This window comes from Epinephelus fuscoguttatus, linkage group LG12 (genome assembly GCF_011397635.1).
Source record: "Epinephelus fuscoguttatus linkage group LG12, E.fuscoguttatus.final_Chr_v1".
NCBI classification, from domain to species: Eukaryota; Metazoa; Chordata; class Actinopteri; order Perciformes; family Serranidae; genus Epinephelus; species Epinephelus fuscoguttatus.
This window is the reverse complement of record NC_064763.1, coordinates 14777161-14802206: the sequence shown is the minus strand read 5'-3', so window position 1 is coordinate 14802206 and position 25046 is coordinate 14777161. Positions and strand designations below refer to the sequence as shown.

Here is a 25046-nt window from a genome sequence, read left to right as displayed (position 1 = left end):
AAATAAATAAAAAATAAAAATTAAAAGTTTCTTGTTATAACAAAAATGTTTGTCGGATTTAATTGACTATAGTAAAAAAAAAAAAACTCTTTTACAACTCCAAGATTTGATCTCCAATTTTTAACTTAAAGTCTTAACTCTAACATGAAAACTTTGTTGTTATAATAAGATTTTTTTGTCACGGTTTTACAAGATGTTTTCATGTTATAACAAGAAACTTTTCTTGGAAAAAGCACAAACCTCTCCTGTCATAATATGAATACATCTTGTAAAAATGTGAAAAAAAAATCCTGTTGTATCAAGGAACTGCAACCTGCAAATTTTTTTTAATTTATTTTATTTTTACTTTTTTTAGTTTCCTTGGCAGACAATGCATGACCCTCCCTCCACCATAAATTAGTTATTAGGCTAGATTTTTAAGCCAGAAAAAAACAAAACAGAGAACAAAAAAAGTATCAGGTAATAAAAATAAAAGTTTCTTGTTATAACAAGATGTATGGCAGATTTTATTTGACAATAGTAAAAAACTCCAGGATATGATCTACAATTTTTAACTTGTAACTTTCAAAACCTTTCAAACATCAACAGTACAGAGGTACGGCAGCCTGCTGATACCACGCCATGGGTGGGGGTGATCAGTATCAGGTCTTGTCATAACATGAAAACATCTTTTAAAAATGTGAAAAAAAATCTTGTTATATCGAGACACTTTTCATGTTATTAAAGAAATTATATATAAAATTTATTTATTTCTACCATCCCTGAACCTGCAAATATTTGGCAGAAAATGCATGACCACCCAGAAAAAAAGAAAAGAAAGAAAAGATCAGTATCAGGTAATAATATGAAAAGTTTCTTGTTATAACAAGATTTTTGTCAAATTTAATTTGACAATTGTAAAAAACTCCAACTCCAGGATTTTATCTTTTTAACTTGTAACTTTCAAAAACTTCCAAACATCAACAGTATGGAGGTACGGCAGCCTATTGATGCCACGCCATGGGTGGGGTTGATCAGTATCAGGTAACATGAAACGTTTCTTGTTGTAACAAGATTTTTTTTTTCACGTTTTCACAAGATGTTTTCATGTTATGACAAGAAACTTTTCTTGGAAAAAGGAGAAACGTGTCCTGTCATAACATGAAAACATCTTGTAAAACGTGGGAAAAAAAATCTTGTTATAACAAGAAACTTTTCATGTTGTTACCTGATACTGATCTCTTTTTTTCTGGCCTGGCATCACTACACTGCCATATTATGGGGTGAGTTTTAAAAAAGTGGCCTAATAATAATTTAGCATAATAACTTGTAGCCTTGTAACACGACGATAGAATGAAGCTGATTTAAGTGTTAAAAAATGGGTCCATGAAATCAGTCTCCCATTCAGCGGCAGTAGCTCAGCAATAGGGACTCATAGGGACTTGGGTTGGGAACCGGAGGGTTGCAGGTTCAAGTCCCCATCCGCACCAAATATGGAGTATGGACTGGTGGCTGAAGAGGTGCCAGTTCACCTCCTGGGCACTGCCGAGGTGCCCTTGAGCAAGGCACCGAACCCCCCAACCGCTCGGGGCGCCTGACCAAGGCAGCCCCCCCCACTCTGACATCTTTCCACTTAGTGCATGTATAGGTCCTGTTTGTGTATGTGTGTGTCTTTCGGACCTGTGTGTTAATGACAAAAGAGTGAAAAAATTGAATTTCCCCTTGAGACTTCTTCTTTGGTTTCTGGCTTTGAGAGAGTAGCTCATGTTCACAAATGTTGATTACACTTTACTAGGCCATAGAAATAACATACTGGAACTCTTAATATAGACAGTGGTCCCCTTTAATGATTCAAACTTAAAAGGTTTTCCTTTCAGCTCACAATATTTTTCTTCCTCTCTTGGATTGGCTTATTGCACCGTCTAAGCACACACACAGGGGCTGGGTATTGACAAGGCTAACATGGAAAACTATTGTAAAAGAAATAATTAAATAATTATGTCCACACACTCTGGGCATGTCAAACACTTAACACCTATTGGGACAACATGTAACACCCACGGATGTGTTTGGTACTATTCACTGACTGGATCCAGACCCTCCTACTCCTGCAGTCTGGTTACAGAAACTATGGGAATTGTAATGTATGGAAAAGATCACTCATTACTTACACTTTCTGACAGTGGCCTGCACTACATGTATTCCACCAGCAGATGGCACTGACACTGTTATAAAGCATGAGGCTCTGTTTAATGAAACTATTTCTGATATAATTTGCAGGAAGAAATTTGAAAACGTTTTATTTGCCATGGCAACCAAAAACCCTCCATTATGTATGGTCTATACAAGATTTTTATCATGTGTTCTCTGAGTGTGTCCTTAATGTGCCCCTGGATACTAGTAGGAGCTCAGCTGATGGGATAGGCCTATGTGTTGGTTAGAGATGATACATGGGCTGGTTTCCACATCACTGCGTTAACATGTTAATATCTCTCATTTTGCCATTCTCACATGGAGAGTGTGTTACCAGTAGATTTAGATAGATGTTTGATTAACTTTACAGAGCATGAAATGTCAGGAGATATGCCCCCCTCAGTATCTAAAATGTGCATTTGTCCCCCTTGAATAAGAACATTGAAGCAGTAGTACATTGATTAGTTTCCGTGTCGAACTCCAGTCTGCTTCTCCAAACCTGGGTGGGCCTCTACTGTATGTAATATATGTCTGTGGATAAGTAGTCTAACTATCCTGTTAAATCAAGGTCCACTTACTATTTTGTTTGCTTGTTTTAATACTAAATAACATGATTCAAATAAATACTGAATTGTTTAATTGTGAATAGCGTTTTAAAATACCTGTGATCTCTGTAGGTGTCATGCAAACTATCACTGGTATTGGCAAACCCTAAATTTCACACCTGTCTGACTGACCGATCTTGTGCCACTGAAAAGAAATACACCCCCACATTTTTAAATTATAATATTAAGCTTTAGATTTACTGGTCCATCTACGTCCCAACCCTCACCTGTGGCCATGAGCTCTGGGTAGTGAATGAAAGAATGAGATCGTGGATACAAGAGGCTGAAATGAGTTTCCTCTGTGGGGGGCTGGGCTCAGCCTTAGAGATAGGGTGAGGAGCTTGGACATCCGGAGGGAGCTCGGAGTAGAGCCGCTGCTCCTTCAAGTCGAAAGGGGTCAGTTAAGGTGGTTCGGGCATCTGATCAGGATCCACCTGGGCACCGCAGGAACTTCGGGGTAATTTTACGGGGCCGGGGCCGTTGGTGCGTGTCTCCACCTCAGGAACCACCCCCGAAGGACAGAGTTCCGGAACTTTTACAGGGGCTAAACAAGTCCCTGCGTTGGAGCAGGTACTCAGAACGGGCCTGAAAAACTCGTAGGTGGGGCTTGGGGTTTACTTGGTGCTGATTGGATATACTCAAGGCGGGATGTGACGTCAACAGGAAGCGACAAATTTTTAAAACTCAGCAGACGAGGAGTCGCATTTTTAAAAGGAGTCCTAAAAAGAAAAGCAAGAAATGGAAGACAAATCGTATGACAAGACTGATGAAGAGGTCCAGGCGTTGCTGGCATTTTAAAATGGTCGCGCAGCAGTTACGTCACATCCAGAGCCCGGTAACTTTACAGGAACCTTCCTCCTACTCCGCCCTCTCAGTGGAGACACGGCGGCTGAGAGGGCCGAGCGAGAGGACGTTCCTGGCCCAAAATAGTACTAGGAACTTCTTTAGTGGAAACGGGCCATTGGAGGTGTTCCAGGCATGTCCAACTTGTAGGAGGCCCCGGGGCAGACCCAGAGCACACTGGAGGGATTAAACATCTCGTCTGGCATAGGAACACCGTGGGGTCCCCCAGGAGGTGCTGGAAAGTGTTGCTGGGGAGAGGGATGTCTGGGGTGCTTTGTTCAGCCTGCCCCCACGACCCGGCCCCAGATAAGCGGATGTAAATGGATGGATAGAAGTTTAAAATCTGCAGTTTGCCACACTGATGGAAAACATTCACACTAAAAATGAAATATGTTAGAAAATTGCTTTATTTCGCCTCATTGCAAAACACAAACTCGCTACTCGATCATCTCTGCGCTGGTTCATAACTTATTGTCCATGTTCTCACACAGTGACTGATCAACGGCTGCTATTACAAACTGTTATTACGATTTAAAGTGAGCGGTAATCTCTTCTACTATTGATTTGTAAACAACACAAAGAAAAAACAGCAACATTAGAGCCACACACATCACAATACAAGTTATAAGAAACTGCGTTTTAAGAATCAGTGTCAGCCCACTATTTTTTTAAAGGAGAAGGGGGTAAAGTGGTGAATGCAAACGTACAGTATAAAACTGATTTGGCAGAGAAAAACATTTGTCAAACACTAAAGTCTGTGTTCATGGTTTGTTGTTAGTTTGCATGGGCTCATTCAAAGTGCTCATAACACACTGTGGTTAATAACATCTAGACTTTGTAATCTACTCTGATACAGAGTTACTCAAACTTCTTCAGGTGGTTGTAGAGCGACTGGACGTATGTGAACACACACATGGGGTCAGGCTTGTCCCCCATCTCGAGCATGTCCTCCACCTCGATCAAACGGAGACAGTCAGCCTGCTGCCTGAAACACAGAGGTACAGTTACAGGAGTAAAGGTCAACGAGGAAGTGCGAGCGATTTATGTATTTCCTGACATAAAGTTACAATCATTCAAAGCACATTCAAACATGTGCGCTACAGCCATGACTCGTTCTGTTTGGGTTTGAGAAATCTCTCAATACACGCTGGTCAGGACCAGAGTTGGGTATAACGCGTTACAAAGTAACGTTAGAGTACTTTGATTACTTTTTGCAGTAACGAGTAACCTAACGCGGTAGTTTGCTGTTTGAGTAATCAAATACTTAAGTACATTTTCAAACAAGCCATCAGTTACTTCTGTTACTTTTAGAACGCTGGTCCTTCAGCTCCGAAACAGCAACGGCCGTCGTTTGGTTCTAATAACGGAGATAACGTTAAACCTATCAGTCTGAAAGAAGCCACGGAGCTTGTGGCTCGCTACGTGGTCGGAGAAATGCTGCCGTTGTCTACGGTGGAGTCTAAATAGGTGGAGGAGGACTCACTGACAGACATATTTCAGACTCAGGACTTGCATTATGCCTGGTACACGCTACACGCTGGTACTCACCAATTATCCCCGGTCGTCTTTCACGTTAACGTTAACTCAGCGGGTTGACAAAGTGCCTCTGCTGTTTCACACCATCATTTCCCCCATTTACTCTGTGTGGTAACATCCCTAGAGGAAATATTAAAAACGCTGGGGTGTTGTTGTCATACAGTTGTCTACGGCAGCAGATCGCTGTGTGTTTCTACTGGTCAAAGTGACGGCTGTGATGGGAGAATTGGATCTCAGTGAAGGGCAAGTGGGGCGGCACGGTGGTGTGGTGGTTAGTACGCTCGCCTCACAGCAAGAAGGTTGCCGGCTCGATCCCGGGCGTGGGAGCCCTTCTGTGCGGAGTTTGCATGTCCTCCCCGTGTCAGCGTGGGTTCTCTCCAGGCACCCCAGCTTCCTCCCACAGTCCAAAGACATGCAGATTGGGGACTAGGTTAATTGGTGACTCTAAATTGTCCGTAGGTGTGAATGTGAGTGTGAATGATTGTCTGTCTCTATGTGTCAGCCCAGTGATAGTCTGGCGACCTGTCCAGGGTGTACCCTGCCTCTCGCCCGATGTAGCTAGGATAGGCTCCAGCCCCCCCGCGACCCTCAAGAGGATGAAGCTGTTAGAAGATGAATGAATGAAGGGCAAGTGGTCCATAATGTAGGCTTAGCGCCCTGTGGTCCATTGCCCAGTAGGAAATGTAGAATACTCAAAAGTACTTTAAAAGTGCTTGAGTTACTTTACTCAGGGAGTAATGTTGGAAGTACTTTTAAAGTAATTGAGTTACTTTACTCAGTAACGTACTTTGATTACTTTTAAAGTAACCCTTACCTCCCCCCACCAGGGGGTCCTGGTCAGGACCTTGGTCCTGGTCAGGACCAAGTAGGGGTGGGGGGAGGAAATCAGTACAGCATAGTATCGCGATATTTTGCATGGTGATATTGTATCAATACACGGACGCCAAGTGACGATCTTATATTATTATATGCATAATTAATTTAGGCAAATACACATTTTAATACAACTTTTGGTGCTAGAGTAATAAAATCAATTGCTCTTTCTGACCACTAGATGGTGCTGATGTTTTTTGTTCCTGGTGAGGTCAGCAGAGGTCTCAGTCAGTAGCATTTGGCAGGAAGTTCATCAAAACAAAGATGGCAGCACCAGAGAAAGAAATTAGAAATGCTCTGTCGGCATTTAAATCAAACGTCTGGACTTATATTGAGTTTTTTTAACACAGATGGAAAGGAGGACTTGGATATGGCACATGAGATTCACAGGCAGTGTCATATGAGAATAAATACTCTGGGAATACTACAAACATGAGGGCTCACCTCACACGCCACTATCCAGAGGTAGTGTTAGCCGCTGATGGCCAAGCTAACGCTAAACCTGCCCCACTGAAAAATCAACCAACACAGGACACACTTAGCTCGATAAAACTACAATCCAACTGTGAGAGAGCGAAGACAATAACACAGTCCATCAACCACTACATGATGTTGAAAACAAAGGCGACACAGCCGTACACAAGCTCTACAGAGAAGTTAAGCATAAAGCTGTGGAATCTTTGAGTTCAGCAGGAAGGGTGGCGTTAACCGCCTGGACTTCAAGGTCAGTGGATTCATATGTGACTATAACAGCACATAATCTCAGAGGTTTGGCGAACACTGTCTCACGTTCTCCAACCTAGAGCAGGGCACCAAAGTCACAGCAGAGCAAACACTGCAGACCTCCTGCAAAATGCAGCACAAGAATGTCAGTGTGTCAGGTGTATGCAGCATTTCTGACAGGTTTTATGACGGTGTTGGTCAGTCTGACTGCTCTGCATCACGTTTAGCTGCCATAAAAATGATTAAATGAACAGACTGAAAACTCTATCTTATGAAGTAAAACTGATGTTGATGGCTGACTGATTGGAATGAAGGCAAAATGCCCCCAAAATACTCAGCATTTATTCACCGTTCAGCAAATATTAATCATGGTCTCACTTTAATATAAATTTTGGCGGTGCTGTTCTGTGCTACAAAGTTCTGCACCTGTGTGATTCAGTGCTGAGTGTCAGTACACTCGCTGAGAGACTGCCATTTTCTTAACTGTGCCACCCTTTAAAAATAGGTTCAAGTACCTCTAATTTAGTACGAGTGTACTTCAGTGTAATCAAAGCACGCTCACTCACTCACAGTCTCCTTCACTCAGTCATTACTCTCCAGCTTACTCTGCGGTGGTGAAGGCCAGCTGGAGGTTGTGTTTGCGGTTCGCAGGGTCCAGTGTGTTGTAATCAAAGTCCAGGGGGAAGAAAGAGTGGACCAGAGCACAGAAAGCCATCCCATCGCTCCAGCTGGACGAGAAGTTCTGGATATCTATGTTCTGAGAGACAGACGATAACGGCACCGCTTAAGATCTTACATTTATTTTCATTCATTTATTGAGATGCTATTATTTTTGCATATGTTGAAAAAACTTGAAAATTAGCAGTTCAGCATGAGATAAGAAGGAACAGGGTGGGGTATTGTTTAAAAAATAATGATACCAGTACCTTTAAAGTGATGCCAATACCAACAGAGTACTTCATTTGATACCTCTCATGTGAATGGAAGCATTCAATTGCATAAAATGCCACCAGATGCCACAGGTGCGTAGAGTCTGGTAACATTTTATGGTAATGTTGAATACTTTGGTGGCGTCTCAGCACACTAAACTGCCAACTCTTTAAAATACACCGTGTTTGACTTCACCATACCACAGACTATGTGGGCTGAAGCTGCTGTGAGTCAATCACACGTCACGTGAAATCACAAAATGCTTGTGTTGATAGACTGCGAGCAAAACCATAGTAATGTTTTTCTTAATGTAGGAACAGAAAGGATTGAATGCAGGTATTGTTTGACTGGAGAAGTTTCAATGCTACTTGATACGGAGTTATTTTGGTTGATACCTTAAAGGTATGGAGCACAAATACTCAGCTCTAAGAGGGAAGCATCTTAAAGCTAATTCGTCTTTTTGGTCCTTTGCTTTTATTTTGACAAGTCTGTTCTCGTCATTGTCTCCGTTGTCATGGATGAAGATGTTCAAATTTCCATTTGCTGATGAGGATCATGAGATTTGTTGAAAAGCTCCAGAACACCAAGTAGAGCCTGATGATTTCAAAGTCAAGTAAGAACTGTGAACCACTGAACTTAAGTAAAACCAAAGTTATAGTTTTTGGTAATCGTGTCACCAACTCAAACAGCAAACTTGTGATGAAGTTGAAATTGAAAGTGTATTGGAAATTAAATTTTTTGGCATCTTAATAGATAATAAACTTCACTGGAAGCCCAAAATAAATTAGATCAAAGCCAAAATTTTAAAGTCAGCTGCAATATTATATAAAGTCTTCTGAATCAACCCTCATTATACACCTGATACTATTGGTTTATTCTGCCATACATTAGTTATTGTGTGGAAGTGTGGGATGATACATATAAAACATTTACAAATCTAATTTTCATACTTCAAAAGAGAGCCATTTTGTAGATTAATACATGATGTTCTTATTTCTATTTGCAGACCGAAATAAATTCTATTCTCATGGATGTGAGGTCCATAAAGTTCTCAGATATTTTTAACATTTTTTTAAATGTTCAAGTCTACGACAACTGGGCATCCCATCTGCCAAGGAAGATCATGTGAGGTGATCAAAGGCTCTAAAATGGCCCCTAAATGGAGCTCAGCTGTTTCTCAACAACGAATCAGAAACAGTTTTGTTGCCAAGTATATTTGCACATAAAAGGTGTTTTAATGACCAGTACAGTGCAAATGTCAAGAAACATGTAGGGTATAAAAATGACAAAAGAGAATATAACAAATATGGGAAATATGTAAAAATATCTGTTTTGAAAGTGGAAGAGTTGTACAGTTGTGTGCAGGAATGTGCACAGTATTGATGTGCAAACGTTAGGTGCACAGAATACATGTATGATGGGGACACGTGCATTAGTGTACACGTACCTTATAGCCAATGGTTTTTGAGCGGCACCACTCCAGCAGAATCTGTTTGATACCGCTGGCACTGGACACTCCAAAACTCTGAGAGCGCTTCAGTTTAGGTTTGGAATCCTTTGGTCTGTTCAACAGAGATGGAAATCACCGTATGATAACATATTGTTGATGGATATGGACTAGGACGAAATGTAAAATGTATGTTATAGGTTTACTTTATAGGGTCAGAGTGCATCCTCTCAAAGAGGGCCCGCTTGGCCTGTGCCCCGCTGGGGCGTGGAAGCGTTTGTGATTTCATCACATCCTGCTTGAACTCAACTCCACCTGTCTTGTTCCCTTTCCTGTGGAGAAGCAGTGGACAGCTGACACAAATACATTTGGAGTGAGGCTGATGAGAGGCTGTAGATGCACAAAACACCACATCAATCTAACAGCAGTCAACAGTAAGTTGACTTCATGTTATAAAACACAACTCACAGTCATGACTTACTTATCCAGATTAGGTGAGAAACCAGATTTTATGATGGATTTGGAGGGAAGTAATTTTTCTGCAAGAGAAATGACATAAGGTGGGTTAAAAAGAGAGAAGCACAAACAGTATAATAAACTAGAATTCATGCACCAGTCAAGTTGCAGTTACAGTTTACATGTCTGTGAAAACATGAATGCTTCACACACATCTTCACCCCTGGCAGCACAGATCTATACAATCAGCACAGTTTCAAGGTGGACACCCAAGATTAGTGTCACCGATTCAGTATCTGACCAAATGTCTCCCCTTCTGGTCCTGAGATATGACGTTGTGTAATGGCCAGAGAAGTGTTTTATGCAGAAAATCATGATGTCATTTTATCCTGTTAGACATTTGTGTGACATTTTGTCATAATTAGTTTAAGAATTCTTGAGTGACCACCAAGTTCCACCCATCGCTCTCCCCCTCTGCTGCTGAAACTCTCACCATGCCTTCATCACCTCCAGATCTGATGACTGTATCAGCATTCTTTATGGAACACCATCCAAAGTCCTACATGACCTCCAGTACATCCTGATCCTGCGATCACATCACCCGTGGCCTCTGCTGGCTCCCTGTCCCACAACGCATCCAATTCAAAGTCCTTCTCCTCACTTACAAAGCCCTCCATAACCGGGTCCCCTCCGACCTCAATGACCTGCTCCACCGCCACACTCCTTCCAACCAACCATGCAACCTCCTGACTCCACCACTCAGGACCAAGCACCGAACCTGGGATGGCAGCGCCTTCTCCTCCCACATTCGAGACTGCACCAACCTCGACCCGATTCAAATCACTCGTCAAAATTATTGTGTGAATGATGCTGTGTGTATTTTACTGTATTCTATTTTATGATTGTTTTTAACTAATGTAAAGTGTCTTTGAGTACTATGAGAAGTGCTCTATAAATAAAATGTATTATTATTAATTCTAATTAGTTCATTCTTGAGTCAAAGTGGACGTTTGTGCCAAATTTGAGGAAACTCTCAAGTCCTGCTTGAGATATTGCATTCACAAGTTAGAGACTGATGCAAGGTCACACTGACCTTGACCTTTGACCACTATAATCTTATCAGTTCATTCTTGAACGTTTGAATTTGAAGAAATTCCCTCAGGGTGTTCTTGAGATATTGAGTTTAAAAGAATGGTACGGACGGACGGAAGTCGGTATGTCCATATGTACGTACAGATGCACAGACAACTCAAATACTGAAACAAAATGCCTCCAGCCACGACTATTGCCAGTGTGGAGGCATAAAAACAACAACATATGCACTGTATAAACCCACAAATACTGTCATAAACAGGATTATGACTATATTTCACCTGCAGGCTGAGGAAAGCTCACACTTCTCTTCAGACTGGGACTGGGTGTCTTGAGAACTGGCACTGAATTGATGAGAGGAGATCAAAAAAAAGAGTAGAGAAGGAGGAGAGAGAGAAAAAAAGAAAATATAAAAATCCTTCAACATACGTAAACTGAAAACAGTGAACTACCCGCGACCTTTATATTAGAGACAGGTCCTTGTGTCGCTGGCTGAACTCACTTCGTTTAAAGGGATATTCCCCGGGTTTTACTGTAGGGTCCTGTGATGCTGAGATAATTGAGGACTGAGTTGTTACAGTTGATGAAGACTCTGTGTTGGGTTTGCTCATGGCAGAAAGTGGCAGGTATGGTTTGGGTTCAGCGACGTCTAAAGACAGGAAGCACATCAAACTCGTACATGAATTAATCTTTCACATTTGCTTTGATATTTTAAGATCAGAAAATCAAACCAGTACTGTAGCGTCACACTCACCACGTCTAAATGGATATTCGCCTCGCTTTGTCGTCGGGGATTCTGGGACTGAAGGATTCGGTGGAGACGCAGGACCCTGAGATCCAGAGCCTGACTGCTCCTGGGAAACCTGGGGCCTCTGCTCATGTGTTCCAGACGCACCTGCACAGGTGAAGATGGATTAAAATAATAATGAGAAAGAATCAGGAATAAATGGAGTGTAAAAAAGAAATTTACAATTTTCGTGGTTCAGCAGCTAAAGGCAAGTTAGATTTTAGACTTGTTAAAGGTAGGGTCTGGAGGATTTTCCAGTTGTTGTTTGTAAACACACATTCAAATTTGGCCCCTCCTATCAGGCTCAACTCTGCCGGGTGTACGGAACCCGGAGGTACAGAAGAAGGCTTCACATCAGAAGAGGAGAGGTTCAGGCACGGCACCTGCGCTCTCTCATTGGCTGGGGAAATCTCCACCCAGAAGCGGTCTGAGCTCACAAAAACATCAAAATACAGTTAAAGGGCAGGAGCTCTGCAAACAGAGTCACCACCACATATGAGTAGAAGCCCATAGGTGATGATTAAGCAGGATTTCATTTGTATATGTCTATATTTTGTTTTGTTTGAAAATCCTCCAGATCCTACTATTTAATGCCACTTGGACTGAAATGTCAGACAAATTGAAGATTCCAAAAACATGAACTGACATAAATTTTAAAGTTTCTGTTTTGTAGTGAGGACGAGGATAGAGCACAGCTGGTGAATACCTGCTGTTTGTTGGCAAGTTTTCCTGACACTTTTGTGTTTCTCACTCTGTTTATGGGATTCTACTGCCCTGATGACCATCGTACTAAGTTTGAAAACATTTTTGCATGAAGTACGCTGAGCCTCGTATGCATTGCCTTTAACCGCTTTTAGCCATGCCGCAAAATTTTGGTTAAATAGCCATTTTGTTGAGTTTGCTCTTCCCTATGTTGTCTAAGGTACAGGGACAGCGAGCTAACAGACAGTGGATCCTTTGCTCTGAGTGTCCTGGTCAGAAACAAAATATGAGTGTTGTTGGTTTGGCTATTCTGACCTGTGTGACATTAGTGCGAGAGACATTCTGCAAATTATTTAAAAACAAATAGATGTCACCAATTATTTTTAAATTTTACAACACAGCGTCAGAAAAAAAAATCATAAAATCCTTTTCCTCACCTCGGGTAGTATGTATGTATGTCGTTTTTTGTCGAGCCGCAAGTGTCACGTAGATTTATATTACCAATGGTTTATGATAAAATCACTTGACGACACCGACTCCTGTGTGCGCACGGCGAGAGAGGAGAGGGAGAGACGCTGTGCTGCTGCCAGAGGAGCCGCTGAATGAGTTCCCTCTGAGCGGTAAGTCACTAAAAGAGTCTGAGAAGTCCGGGGCTGTTCATAAAATATTTAGGACGCCACAGTTTATTCCACACTACTGAAGCTGCTCCTCTTTTTGGAACCACTGTGGAGTCAGTAATAATTTCACTTTCAGCCATGCTTGTTGTTGCCATGGGTAACAGTATGACGTCAATATGTCAGCAAGTCAAAATATCGCAAGCATCACGATATGAATTTTTCATGTCGTATTAAAAATTAAACCAGTGTTATCGTGAATGACATGATATGACACACCTCTATTTTCCATGTCCTGATTTAAGATATTTAACACCAATGAAGCCTTATTTTTAAATTAATGAATTCAATGCCTTTTCAGACTTTTTAAGGATAGTTTTTCTGAAGGAAATATGTGTGTCCTTGCTGCTAAAAATTTGCAGTTGAAATATAAAACAGGTGAAATACTGACATGAAATGAGAAACATTTAAGGATACCTCTCTGAAGAAATTTTAAAATAAAAATATAATCCACAAAAATTCCTTTAAAGGATCAGAAAGTTTGTTCCGGCAGGTGGCTGTTAAGGGAGGAGGAAAAAACAAAGTATCGGGATAATATTGTATCATGGGTCCTCTGGCGATTCCCACCGCTTAAGTGCTGCTTAATTTTCAGCTCAAGTGTTTCGAAAATGGCGGCCAGGTAACAGACTTTCTCATCTGACAGCTAAACAGTGCACTAAAATATGTTTCTGACAACATCTGAGGCAAGAAATCGACAATGCAGCAACAGAATCTTGACAGTGCTTGGCAGTGATTGACAACTATGTTAGAGACTCCTTGACTTTGATTGATTGTTTTCGTTCACGTGACTGCAGCAAATCTGACAAAAAGTGATTTTTTTCTAAAAGTTTCCAGCTGTAGCTTTAAATAATAGCTCCATTAACTGCCCTCTTATAAAAGAATAATCCCCTGCGTCACCTGCTGGAGTGTCCACAGTAGACTGAACAGCTGCTTTAGGCACCGATGCTGGAGACTGAGCAGGTTTGTTGGCAACCGGACCCTCTGCACTGAGTTTGGTTGTCATGGCAGTGACAGGGAGGTGGGGCTGGGGTTCATCAGCGCCTGAAAAACAGAGAATCTGAATAGTTGAATTTTTAAGTAGTGAGTTTAGTGACACTGACAGAGCAAATTCAGACAGAAACAGAAAAGAATTGTCCTCTCACCACATCTAGCAGGAGACTCTGCTGGTTTGACTGGAGCTTCTTTTGTTGCTTTGGGCACTGACGCAGGACTCTGAGGGACAGCTGGAGCTTCGGAGCTCGGTTTCATCATTGCAGTGAGGGGTTGATGGGGCTTCGTCAGATGACCTGATTCTTCCTGGTCTGGAGGAAAAGAAGTTCAGCTGAATACTTTCATTCAATCAACCACAATCTCGAAGTACGCTGATCTTCTACCTGCATAAAGATATTCTGTTACAAGTAAAAGTCCTGCATTTAAAATTTTACTTAGCAGGTCGTTACGATAAAGCCACCACAAACAAAAACATAATATGTGGTGTGAACATGTAAAACACGCACAGGAATCAACTGACCAGGCATTTTGGGCGTTTCAGTGGCCGACTGAAGAGAGTTGGTTAATCCAGAGGACTCTGTGCTTGGTTTGGTGATGGCGGTGAGAGCCCTGTGAGACTGGGGAACGGCGGCAGCGGCGTGGGCTGTATTAGAGTCCACTGCTGGGCCTTCTGAGGAGATGCAACCAAATATAACCAAAGTTTAGGCCAGCTCCTCAGGTCTAGCAGAGTGAAACTTCTCAGATGACCCACCTACCTTGGTTCCCGTTCTCTTGAGCAGCTGTGGCAACAGTTCTCTCTCCTTTTGCATCAGTGCCCTGTTCAGTGAAGAAAAGACAGACAAAACATGCGCTTCTGTTATTTATCTTTTTCAGGAATAAAACTAAGACATCCACAAACTGGTAGATCAGGCAACAACATGATCGACCCATGAAGATCTCTGGGGTTGTGTCGGTATGTCGAGTGCCGAAACTCTCTCTTTCTCTGATGCGCTGTCTGTCGGAGCTAGATCAAATAAATGATCCATAATGGATATATCATCATCACATCTTTCTATCCCAGTTGACATTGGGTGAGAGGCAGGGTACACCCTTACGAGACTATCACAGGGCTGGCACACTGACACACAAAGACAGACAACCATTCACACTCACATTCACATCTACAGGCAATCCGGCATTATTAATTAACCTGCATGTGTTTGGACTGTGGGAGGAAGCTGGAGCACCTGGAGATGGCCGTGGCGCCACCACCCCAAGGATTGGACCCCCCACCCTGGGTTCAAACTAGGAATCCTCTTGCTGTGGGGTGACAATGCAAACCACTGCACCACCATACCGTCAATAGTATGCCAGTCTGAAAAGGTGTGTTTTCCAACAGGATTTGAAAATGGAAAGGGAGTCAATATTGCAAATGTCATGGGGTAGAGAGTTCCAGAGGCAGGGGGCAGAATGACTGAAGGCTCTAGAACCCATGGTGGTAAAGCAATCAGATGGTGATGTGCGCTGGAATGTGGAAGAAAATCTAACATAGATACGAAGGCGTTCCGACAGGTAAGAAGGGGTTTGATTATGAAGGGCCTTAAAGGTGAGAAGAAGAATCTTGAAACTGATGCGATATTTAACAGGATGCCAGTGAAGCTGATGGAGTGATGCGATCTATATCAGTGGTTCCCAGATGTTCCAGCCACGAGGTCCAGGTTTCTCCTTAGTCATTAGTTCGAGGTCCACACAGTTTAATATGTTCAGAATTATATTTGCGTTGGGTCATGTCGTCGAACTAGTTTGCTGTCTGTGTTAAGTAGCCGTCCGTTCATCATCCAATCAACAGCAGGAAATGACACTTCAAAATAAAGTGGAGGTGGACCCTGAGCCACCAGTTGGGAACCACTGATCTGTATATATCATATATATATATATTTATATACATTTTTGACATACCTGTGTACAGAGTGACTTGTCTATTGTTTATCTATATTTGTCCAGCCTTGTTGTCCTGTCCTTAGCTCTTCTGTCTATTTCTGTGTCAGTACATTGTGACCAATCAAACAAAATGGAGTCAAATTCCTATTATGTGTGTGTGTGTACACATACCCAGCTAATAAAGCTGATTCTGATGGAGGCTAATAATCCACCCAAAACTGGGTTATTAGTTTTAAAATAATGTTGAAACATAATTAAAACTGAATGAAGGGTGGTGCAAGGAGTCAGGTTTCCTTTGGATGCCATTACCTCAGGAAGGTAAATAAGTTATGTAAGACGTGCCACTGACTGTGGCTGAGTCTATTTATACATTTGTCTTAGCAACATCACTCATTGATTCGCTCAAACAAACAAAGATGGCTCTTTTGTCTGTCAAACTGCTGTGGAGCTAAAATTAATATTAGCCCTTTATCCTCCATGGTAAATCAGTTTGTGTGTGTGTGTGTGTGTGTGTGTGTGTGTGTGTGTGCTCCTCTAAAAGTGTGATCTTCAGCTGTTAACAGCTGAAAGCTTCTCCTTTAATGACAGCTGTGGCCAACAAACCCATGTTCCCACTGAGAGGCTATTTTAGGTTTTGCTTTCAGTCTCTTTGCGAGAGTTTCCGCTCCGCTCTTCTTACATCCCAATATAGCCCCAAATGGATGCTTTGGAAATCGGGGAGTTAGCGTGAACAGTTCAAACAGCGCCTAAGTATATCAGCCTGAGGCCTGGCCTGTATTTGCCCCTTTCTCCAACCTCCCACCCCCTGCCTTTTGCTTTCCAGAGACTCGCAGTGCTCTGGCAGCCGCGCAATAAAGCCATCTCGGCCAGCACGTCAACTGGTCATCAGGAGGGAGATTAGCACCATGGTGATCTGCAGGCTCCACAACAGCTCCTGTAGGATATCACAGTCTGACTCTGTCTGACCCCATTAATCCTTTCAACCTCTGCCTGGGTTTACCTCCATACCACTGTGGCTCCTTCTAGAAACATACTGACAAACACACAAACCTTTTTTTTTTTTTTTTTGACAACTGTTGCAGCCACTATGAAATGACCTTTCTGCGTGCAAATTTATAATTTTCAAATCTAAAATTCCCTGTAAATTAATTTCATGTCCAGCGATTGCGTGCAAATTGCAACCATCCAACTAGATACTTGGTTGGGTGGTTGATTGGTTGGGCAGCCACCCAATGTTGAGACATTTGAAACATCTGTCACCTCAGCAAACACCTTTTGGTGCCGCTAATAAATTTATTAACAATGGTTTCAATGATTTCTTCTATGTGAGAGATGTCGCTGCTGTTCCCCTAAACTCTGCAGAGTATTATACAACAGTAAGTTCCGACCAAGCAATTTGATTGGACAGGAGGCACTGATATACAGCATGACAGTGCTGGGACTTTTAACTCTGCATGTATCACTTCGCTACAGCTGTTCTGAGCTATTAATTATGTTAACCATTAATTAGCCCGCATTAAGGGTCATTGTAACAAACTTAGCATTGCAACAAGGAACTTACATTCATTCATTCATTTTCCTAACTACTTATCTTGTTGGGGGTCGCGGGTCACCAGACTATCACAGGGCTGACACATAGAAACAGACAACCATTCACACTCACATTCACACCTACGGCCGGTTTAGAGTCACCAGTTAGCCTGCATGTCTTTGGACTGTGGGAGGAAGCTGGAGCACCTGGAGGAAACCCACACTGACACGGGGTGAACATGCAAACTCCACATAGAGGGGCCCCCCCACCTTCAAAAACCAGGAACCCTCTTGCTGCCAACCAATTATTTAATGACCCTACATTAAGTGTTGTCGTAACAAACTCTGCACCGCAAGAAGGAACTTATGACAGAGCTAAATTAGGAATAGTTGGAAGAAAAGGATGAAGGGACAGAAAGAAGCCTGAATAATTCACTGTCAAATCTCCAGGTATGCTCATATGTCATCAGAAGACGACACAACGTACCCAGTCCAGTTGCAGAACTATTTGTGTTGGTGGAGCCAAATAAATCATGAAATAAACATACAATTCATAACCTGTTGCCACTTTTACTGTTGATAAATGGCATTTGGAGAATTGTTGTATAAAAGCAATATCACACTCGAGGTCCTGCTGTTTTACTGAATATCGGCACAGCTGCGATTTGGTCGCAGGCAGGAGGCCACAGAAATGACCTTGAGTGTGGTATTGCTTAATTTTAGCTTCTTTCAGTTAATTGTTTTGGTTTTACAGCGCAAACTTTACAGTTTGATTCAGTTGCATGGTTCTGGGCATGGGGCCCAGAAAGACTTTATCTTAGAGACTTACATTGTGAAAGACATTTGTTAATCAGAAGATACTTTTTTTTTAGCATCACCACTGCCGCAAAAGACTTGTTTCACTATCGGGATTTGATCCATTTAGTCTAATACCATTTTGAAAGTCTAGAACAGCCACAAAATAAAATAAATGTATCTCCATTTAAGCCAGTGAAAGTCAGCTGCTCAGCTGCGCTGAGCCGTGCTTGGCCACCATAAGTTTCTAGTACACTTGCTCTTTTGGCCCCACAATGTGAAAGATCCATGAAATTCCATACCGTGGATATAGAGCTTTTTTGGCTTCATGTGCCACTGAGCAAATTTTGTAGAAATAAAGAGTATACGCTGTATCCAGTTCTCTTCATATATCCATTCTCGAAATCCACTGCCCACTACCTATATCCAGCACCAAATGGCAGACACTGACAAAGTTAGCCACAAACTGTCAGAGTGTATTTCTGACTTTGGACACAAATAAATAAGTTGGGCTGAAGCTGTTATAAGAGGTTTTCTGGAGCGAGCAGTGAGTGGTCATTGGTGGTACTACAGAACATCTTCAGGCACTTGGCACTGGCTTCAGCTTGGTGGCAACATGAGATGAGTCCAAATAAGGATAACAGTTCACATTTTGAGGTCGAGTCTGATATTCGTGGCACGTGTGCATGGTTGAAAAGTAACAGAAGTAGTTTCAGAATGAAAAAAATGAAAAAGGAGAGCTTGAGGGAGAAGTTCCTGTCTTGCGCAGTTTTTTGTCAGATTGTCAGCTTCATGAAGTTATAAAAACTGTTGGACGCAGCATCTTCCTGACCTCAACAGATTTTAAAAATGCTGAGGGAAAATTGTGTTGCATTTGAAAATGATGGGGCAAAGTGTTAAGTGATGAATCAGAGAGCTATCTTGGTACTTTGGAGGGGGGGGGGGGAGGGGGGGCTGTGGTACGTCAGAGTTGGGGGCTGACGGGTTGGAGAAGACCCAGTGATTTCAGCGGAGGGGAATGTTGGCAGGGTGTGTGTTTCGACAGGACAGCTGGTTGTCCCTCTCAGGGTGTGGGCTGCAGGGGGTATTACTGACAGGGACGTAGACGGAATTCAACTTTCCGTTCGGAGATTTGAGACATGGCTTGGCTGGGAGGCAAGATTCCTGAACGATTAGAGGATATAAATGTATTAATATACCTGTCTTCAGAGTGTGCTTACGAGTTACGTCATAAAAATACAACATAATGTGTACGGCAGCCTCTGTTAGAGGCATGTAGTGTTGACTACTTCTTTTGATAGTCAGGTAGTCCACTACTCTCTACCTGTCGATGTGAGTACATCTCCAAAACTTTACAGACTAAGCAGATATGGCTTCAAAGACCTGCAGCTCTGTCCCAAATCACAGACCCCAAAATACATGTGCCCTTTGGAGGACTTGCTGTTATAAAAGCAAGTCATGAGCAGAAGAGTTTGGGGGGGGGGGGGGGGGTGTAAGCATTGGACATTCATTTGGACCAGTGTAAAGATATAACTCATGTAATAATTTAAATATTCAAGGCCGATAATGCCAGATATTATTATTATTGGTCTGCGATTGAAAATAATGATTTGAGAATATCTAGTAATACTGATGGCAGGCGATGCTGAGCCCATACAGCAGTGCTGTTACAGCTGCTCCCCGGATAAGTGTGTGAGGCTGGTGTCAGAGGTTAAATCTATAATGGTCTCAAATGGAGACCAGGAAAGCTCAGTTCATAAGCACATCTGACCTTTTAGAGATTTAATCATTATTTTATTGAATTTTTCAGGGATCATATAAATGAATACAGGGAAGGACTGGATGTAAGCAAGATACCATTGATGTGGCGGCATCTCCCTATCATGGATGTTTTAGGGGAACTAAATACACCATTAAACACGGGCCCCGTTCATTCCTATGAAAGTTGCTCAGTGGCGCATGAAGCCAAAATGGTTCAACTGCGACCCTTAAAATTACCTAGATGATCCTGGGATTATTGACCCTACCTCCGAACTGTATGGCCCATAGAGCAAGTACACTAAAGACTTACGGAGGCCAAGCGTGGCTGAGGGTAGCTAACTTCCAGTTTAGCGCTCTGCTAACTTGAATGGGGATAAAATCATTTAATCTTGTAGCTCTTCTAGAGCAGTAGTTCCCAAATGGCCCAGCCCCGGGGTCCTCATTTCTCCTCAGTCATTAGTTCAAGGGCCAAATGGTTAAATACATTCAGCATCACACCTGAGTTTGGCCATGTCGGCGAGCTACTTTGCTGTCTCTGTCAAGTAGCAACCTGTTATTTACTGACTCTACAGCGAGAAACAACACTTCAAAATAAAAGCTCTGTGCTGGAAATTCTCTGTACTTCAAAATAAAGTGTTTTTTTACAAACTCGACACGTTTGTGAGTAAATTGCAGCCCACTCAGAATCAACCCCCACTTTTGGACAGGGACCCACCAGTTGAGAACCAGTGGTCTAGACTTTCCAACTGATGGTGAAACGGGTCGTTTTGCGGGGCTGTGATCTTTCTATCTACATATGGAGCGGATCCTCTTCCACGGAGTCCACCGTGTTATTTCTACAGAAGCCCAGAGTGGCCAAACCAAACACTGGCTCTAGATAGAGCCATTTGCGTTTTCGTATCTGCCATTGTAGTTCTCCTACACACTTGGCAGAGGGGAGAAATTTTAGTTGGTTGCACTAGACTTTTGATCGGTGACTTTTAGCTGAATACATCCGTTGTTGGTCATAGTAACTTACATAAATGGTTGGCATAGATGAGGTGACAAAACACAACGATTAGTCTTAGTCTCAGGTGATTACACACTAATGAAAACATAGCTATGAATATTATTTCCTCTATTGTCAATATATTCCCCTAAATCCTGAACACTGGACCTTTAACACGATCTTTAAACTGAAACACCTGCAGCTATGTTTAGTATAAGTGAGTTCTTTTTTTAACCTTGGAAAACCTCACTGTTATTTGGCAGACAGTCAGTAATCTCTACATTTAATGCTAATTAGCTGAGTTGATTTGGAAAATACTGGCGGTGCCGCAAGACGGCGGAGGACACAAAGCAGTCACTGGATTTTTGTATACATGCATGCTTTTTGGGTCGAAAATTTAAAGTGGTTTCTGGTTCTATGATGCAATGATCTACTGTGATGTTTGGAAGGATGGTAGTGTATTCGGCACTGTTTGAACATTGAACACAGGCACAGCTTTGTGGACTGTACGTTTTGCTATGCTAAATTAACTTGGGAAAGGAGGTTGGGCAGAGTCAGGTACTGTAAAAGAGCTACTGAGGTTCCTTGGCATGGTAGGGTGCTGTAGTAGAGTTACAATGAGGTTGTTTACAGTCAGACATTAGCACAGTGTGAAAAACACAACCACGTCATCAAGGGTTGTTTGGCATAAAAGTTTAGGCAGATTCAAATTTTTCCACAATGCAATGTGGAATCATCTGGCAACTCACTGGTTTATAAAATACATCGAAGCACACTTCTGTATAAGGGCCCTGACACACCAAGTTGACGGTCAGTGAGCACTGTTGGCACTAGGTGGCCCTTGTCAGCTTTTTATCGGCTGACTCAGGAAGTTATATCAGCAGCAGAGATGGCAGTGCCTGTCAATGAATGAAATGTGTGTGTTCAGGTGCAACTATTTGGCCACGACAGAAGTGACACGAGGCGACCCAACAGTTGGCCTTTTGTCACTACTATTTCTTTGATGTCGGTTTGGTGAGTCTGGGCCTTCAAGTGATCGCTGTATTTCAACTGTTTATCTTACGAAAACAAAATGATTGTCAGCGTAAGAACTTTCCAGACTTGTAAAAGTCTGCCTCATAATAACACAAACCACTGTGCAATGTTTGGGTGTCTAAGAAGCTGTCAAACTCATGAGCCTGGACTTCTTGGAGAGTTATGCTTTAAGCCCCGTTTCCATCGAGCAGTACAGCATGGTACAGTTAAGTTTGGTACGCATTTTCTCCTGTTTCCATGAAAAGTTGTGGATGGTACCAATGGAGCCGGTCTGCACCATCCCCATTTTGGTCACCCCTCTGTTGGGGTACCAAGCACAAAGATCCAGTAGTAAAAGGTGGATGGCATATATCCAAATCCTCACTTGGAGAAAAAAAAAAAAAAGCATTGTGGATTGCATTCCTGTGGGCTCAGGTTGGCTGCGCTTGCCCGATAACGACTAAATGCACAAAGCTGCTATTTTTAAATATCCCGTGGAGAGAGACTGTCACTGCAGCCTGTTCTAGTTTGCTCTGAAAATGTTGGTATGCAGCCTCGTTCTGTGGACGATAAACGAGGTGCAGACTTCCATCTGTGTCACCGGTGATGAATAAATACAGCGAGTGCTGGATGGAGCAGTGAGTGACAATAACCCCGCCCACATTTAAGAGGACTGTTTGTGGGGAGGAATGCTAGGGTCTAGGTACCATGTCTGAAGGGTACATACTGAAAGTGTTTGGTGGAAACAAGGCTTTAGTGTCTCGGCTTTAGTGTCTCACCTTTACCTGAAGCAACATGCTTCCACCAGCCTTTGACGTTTTTTTCACACAGAGCTGCTTGCAGTATAGTTACCATGTAGCAAGTTAAGATAAAATCAGGAACCAAGTAATTAATAAATACCTAACAAGCCATTTCTTAACAACTCTGAATCAAAGGGAACACAGCAGATAATGAAAAGCTATCTAGAACTGACCTTCATTTGTGCCTCTTTAAGTAAAGTGGTGCATCATCATCAAGTTGTTACGATGCATTTTACTATGCATATTTAATTATTTATTCAGTCGAGCACCCTCTTATCCAAGTGATGAGTTGGTCAATGGAAGTCAGCCTTATAACTGTGACCAGGTGCATCATTTTTTGGTGACCAGGCCCATTTACAACATCCTAAACCTCTCGTTCACCCATCCGTGCATGAATTGTACTTCTAATATTACAGAGATATCTTATGATATATAGAAAGATAGAATGAGTACTCACATTTATTTCAGCATGTCTCTTTACTCTCCATGGAGGAAGGGCTGAGATGTTGCTTGAAGCAGCAGCAGGATGGCTTGATCCTCCACTTGACCCTGATGGTTCAGTGAAAGTAGACTGACTTGACTGGCTCATCTCCGATCTTCCAGAGTTCACCAGACCTCCCTGGTCTTCCGCTTGTCCGTTCACGACACTACCCTCCACATTCTTCCCCTTCACTTCAGCAGGACTCCTCTCGATCTTGACCCCGGCGAGACCTTCCACCAGGTGGCTGAGGGCCTCCAGCTTCATCCTGAGCTGCAGGTTCTCCTCCTGTAGCCTGGTTACCGCCTCTGCCAAGGGTCCGTTGGAAACACACAGCTCCTCGATCCTATGCTCTATGCGCTGTTTGAAAGCATTCACATCCACATGTACCTCCCTCACGGCAGCTTGCAAGGTGGCCCTGAATTGAACCAGAGCCTCGCTTACCATTGCCTCCTGAACACACTCTGTGGCTCCCTCCATGGCTTCTTCTGTGGCCCTCACCACCCCTGAGATTCAAGTCAGATGAGTAATGGGGTGGTCGGTACAGGGTTCAGACACCAAACCTTCAATCTTTCTGTCTCTTTTCAGTTTGTTCTCAGATTCTTGTCCTTAAAATCAAACGAAGGGTTTGAGTTATTGACCAAAAATTTTGTAATGTCTACCAATTCCTTCCTTCAACGATGTTCCATGCCTTTTCAGCAAAGTTGAAGATGCAAAAGGCTTTTAAAGGATGACTTGTCTCGGGGAAGATCCCTTGGCGGCAACTCATTAAAGCCCCATCAAGCTCCATGGAGGACTTCTCTCAATGTGCGTATTCTCTTACACTCTCCTCTCATCTGGTCAAAGCAAGAGCAGTTGTTATTTATAAGTGGTGGAAAACTCATGCACAATGTCATCTTGGGAAAAGAGATTACGTACTGCACAGGCAGATCATGTTCTCAGTGCATGCAGGAGCTGAGGAATGATCGAACTAACCTTTCGGAGGGATCCGGTTGAAGTGGCAGATGATTGGCGGTGCATCTACTGTGTGTTTCCTAGATGCTTACCCCTGCTGTCCTTACCCCAGTGCGTTGACTGAGCTATCTGCGTCTCCTAAGCTTGGGAGTAACAGGTTCGACTCTGTATTTTGGGACAGAAAGGGGGCGGGAAAAGATCGAATGTGAGGGAGGGGCCTGGATTTTTCAAATGTTTTTGCCTGTCGTTGCTGCTGGTAAAACTGCAGTATTAGACAGCATGACAGCCGATTCCTGGGGGTCAATTTCAAGATGTTTTATCACCAATTTTATTCTGAAAGGGACTCAGATAACAAAGGAGAAAAAACATTTCATTTACTCTAAAAATTCCCTCCAGTTTCTAGATTAAAACACATAAAGGTTATAATTCTTTTTTATAATTTTCTTGAGCTCCACCTTCAAACGGTTCCATAGTTTCTGTCCACAGATAGAAATACAAAAACTTTTTCTTGTCGTACGCACAGACAGAGTCTTGAAATTTAATTTTCCATTTAAGTTATAACCCCCTTGGCTTTCAATTAATATTTTTTTAATATTTCCTGGCAGTCAATTGTTTTTTGCTTTAAATATCATTGCGCTGTCTGTAATTCCACAAGATCTTTAAATTTTTTTAAATTTTTTTGACTGTAAGACTGTCCCCATGAATGATCCTGATTGCTTTCTTTTGCAAAATAAGTAACACTGATATATTTAAGCTTATATCAACTGAAAATCCGGTGTTCTTTGTCATTACTTAAAACCTAATATTAAGCAAATGAAGAAAAGATTTCCATCACTCTGATAACATGTCACAATTGAAGAAAACTAATGAATATGTGAGTAATTAGCAAAAACCTAACGTTAGCAATGACCCCTGTAATATGAGAACCAGGGAGTCAGAATATTAAAATATGCATTTCTTTATATATGTATTGACA

The 25046-nt window shown here is 42.3% G+C and overlaps 1 protein-coding gene across 1 annotated transcript; it reads right to left on the bottom strand.

Moving 5' to 3' along the window:
- Positions 1-4009: 4009 nt before the first annotated feature.
- LOC125898962 (smoothelin-like protein 2) lies at positions 4010-24225 on the bottom strand. Its single transcript, XM_049593064.1, has 14 exons — positions 24092-24225; positions 23096-23952; positions 14586-14646; positions 14351-14500; positions 13983-14141; positions 13738-13881; positions 11432-11572; positions 11180-11326; positions 10959-11021; positions 9611-9668; positions 9336-9461; positions 9130-9244; positions 7358-7509; positions 4010-4605 (listed from the first exon to the last, which is right to left on the bottom strand). Exons 2-14 carry the CDS (start codon positions 23594-23596, stop codon positions 4479-4481), a joined length of 1944 nt encoding a protein of 647 aa, XP_049449021.1. The 5' UTR covers positions 23597-23952; positions 24092-24225; the 3' UTR covers positions 4010-4478.
- Positions 24226-25046: the final 821 nt, after the last annotated feature.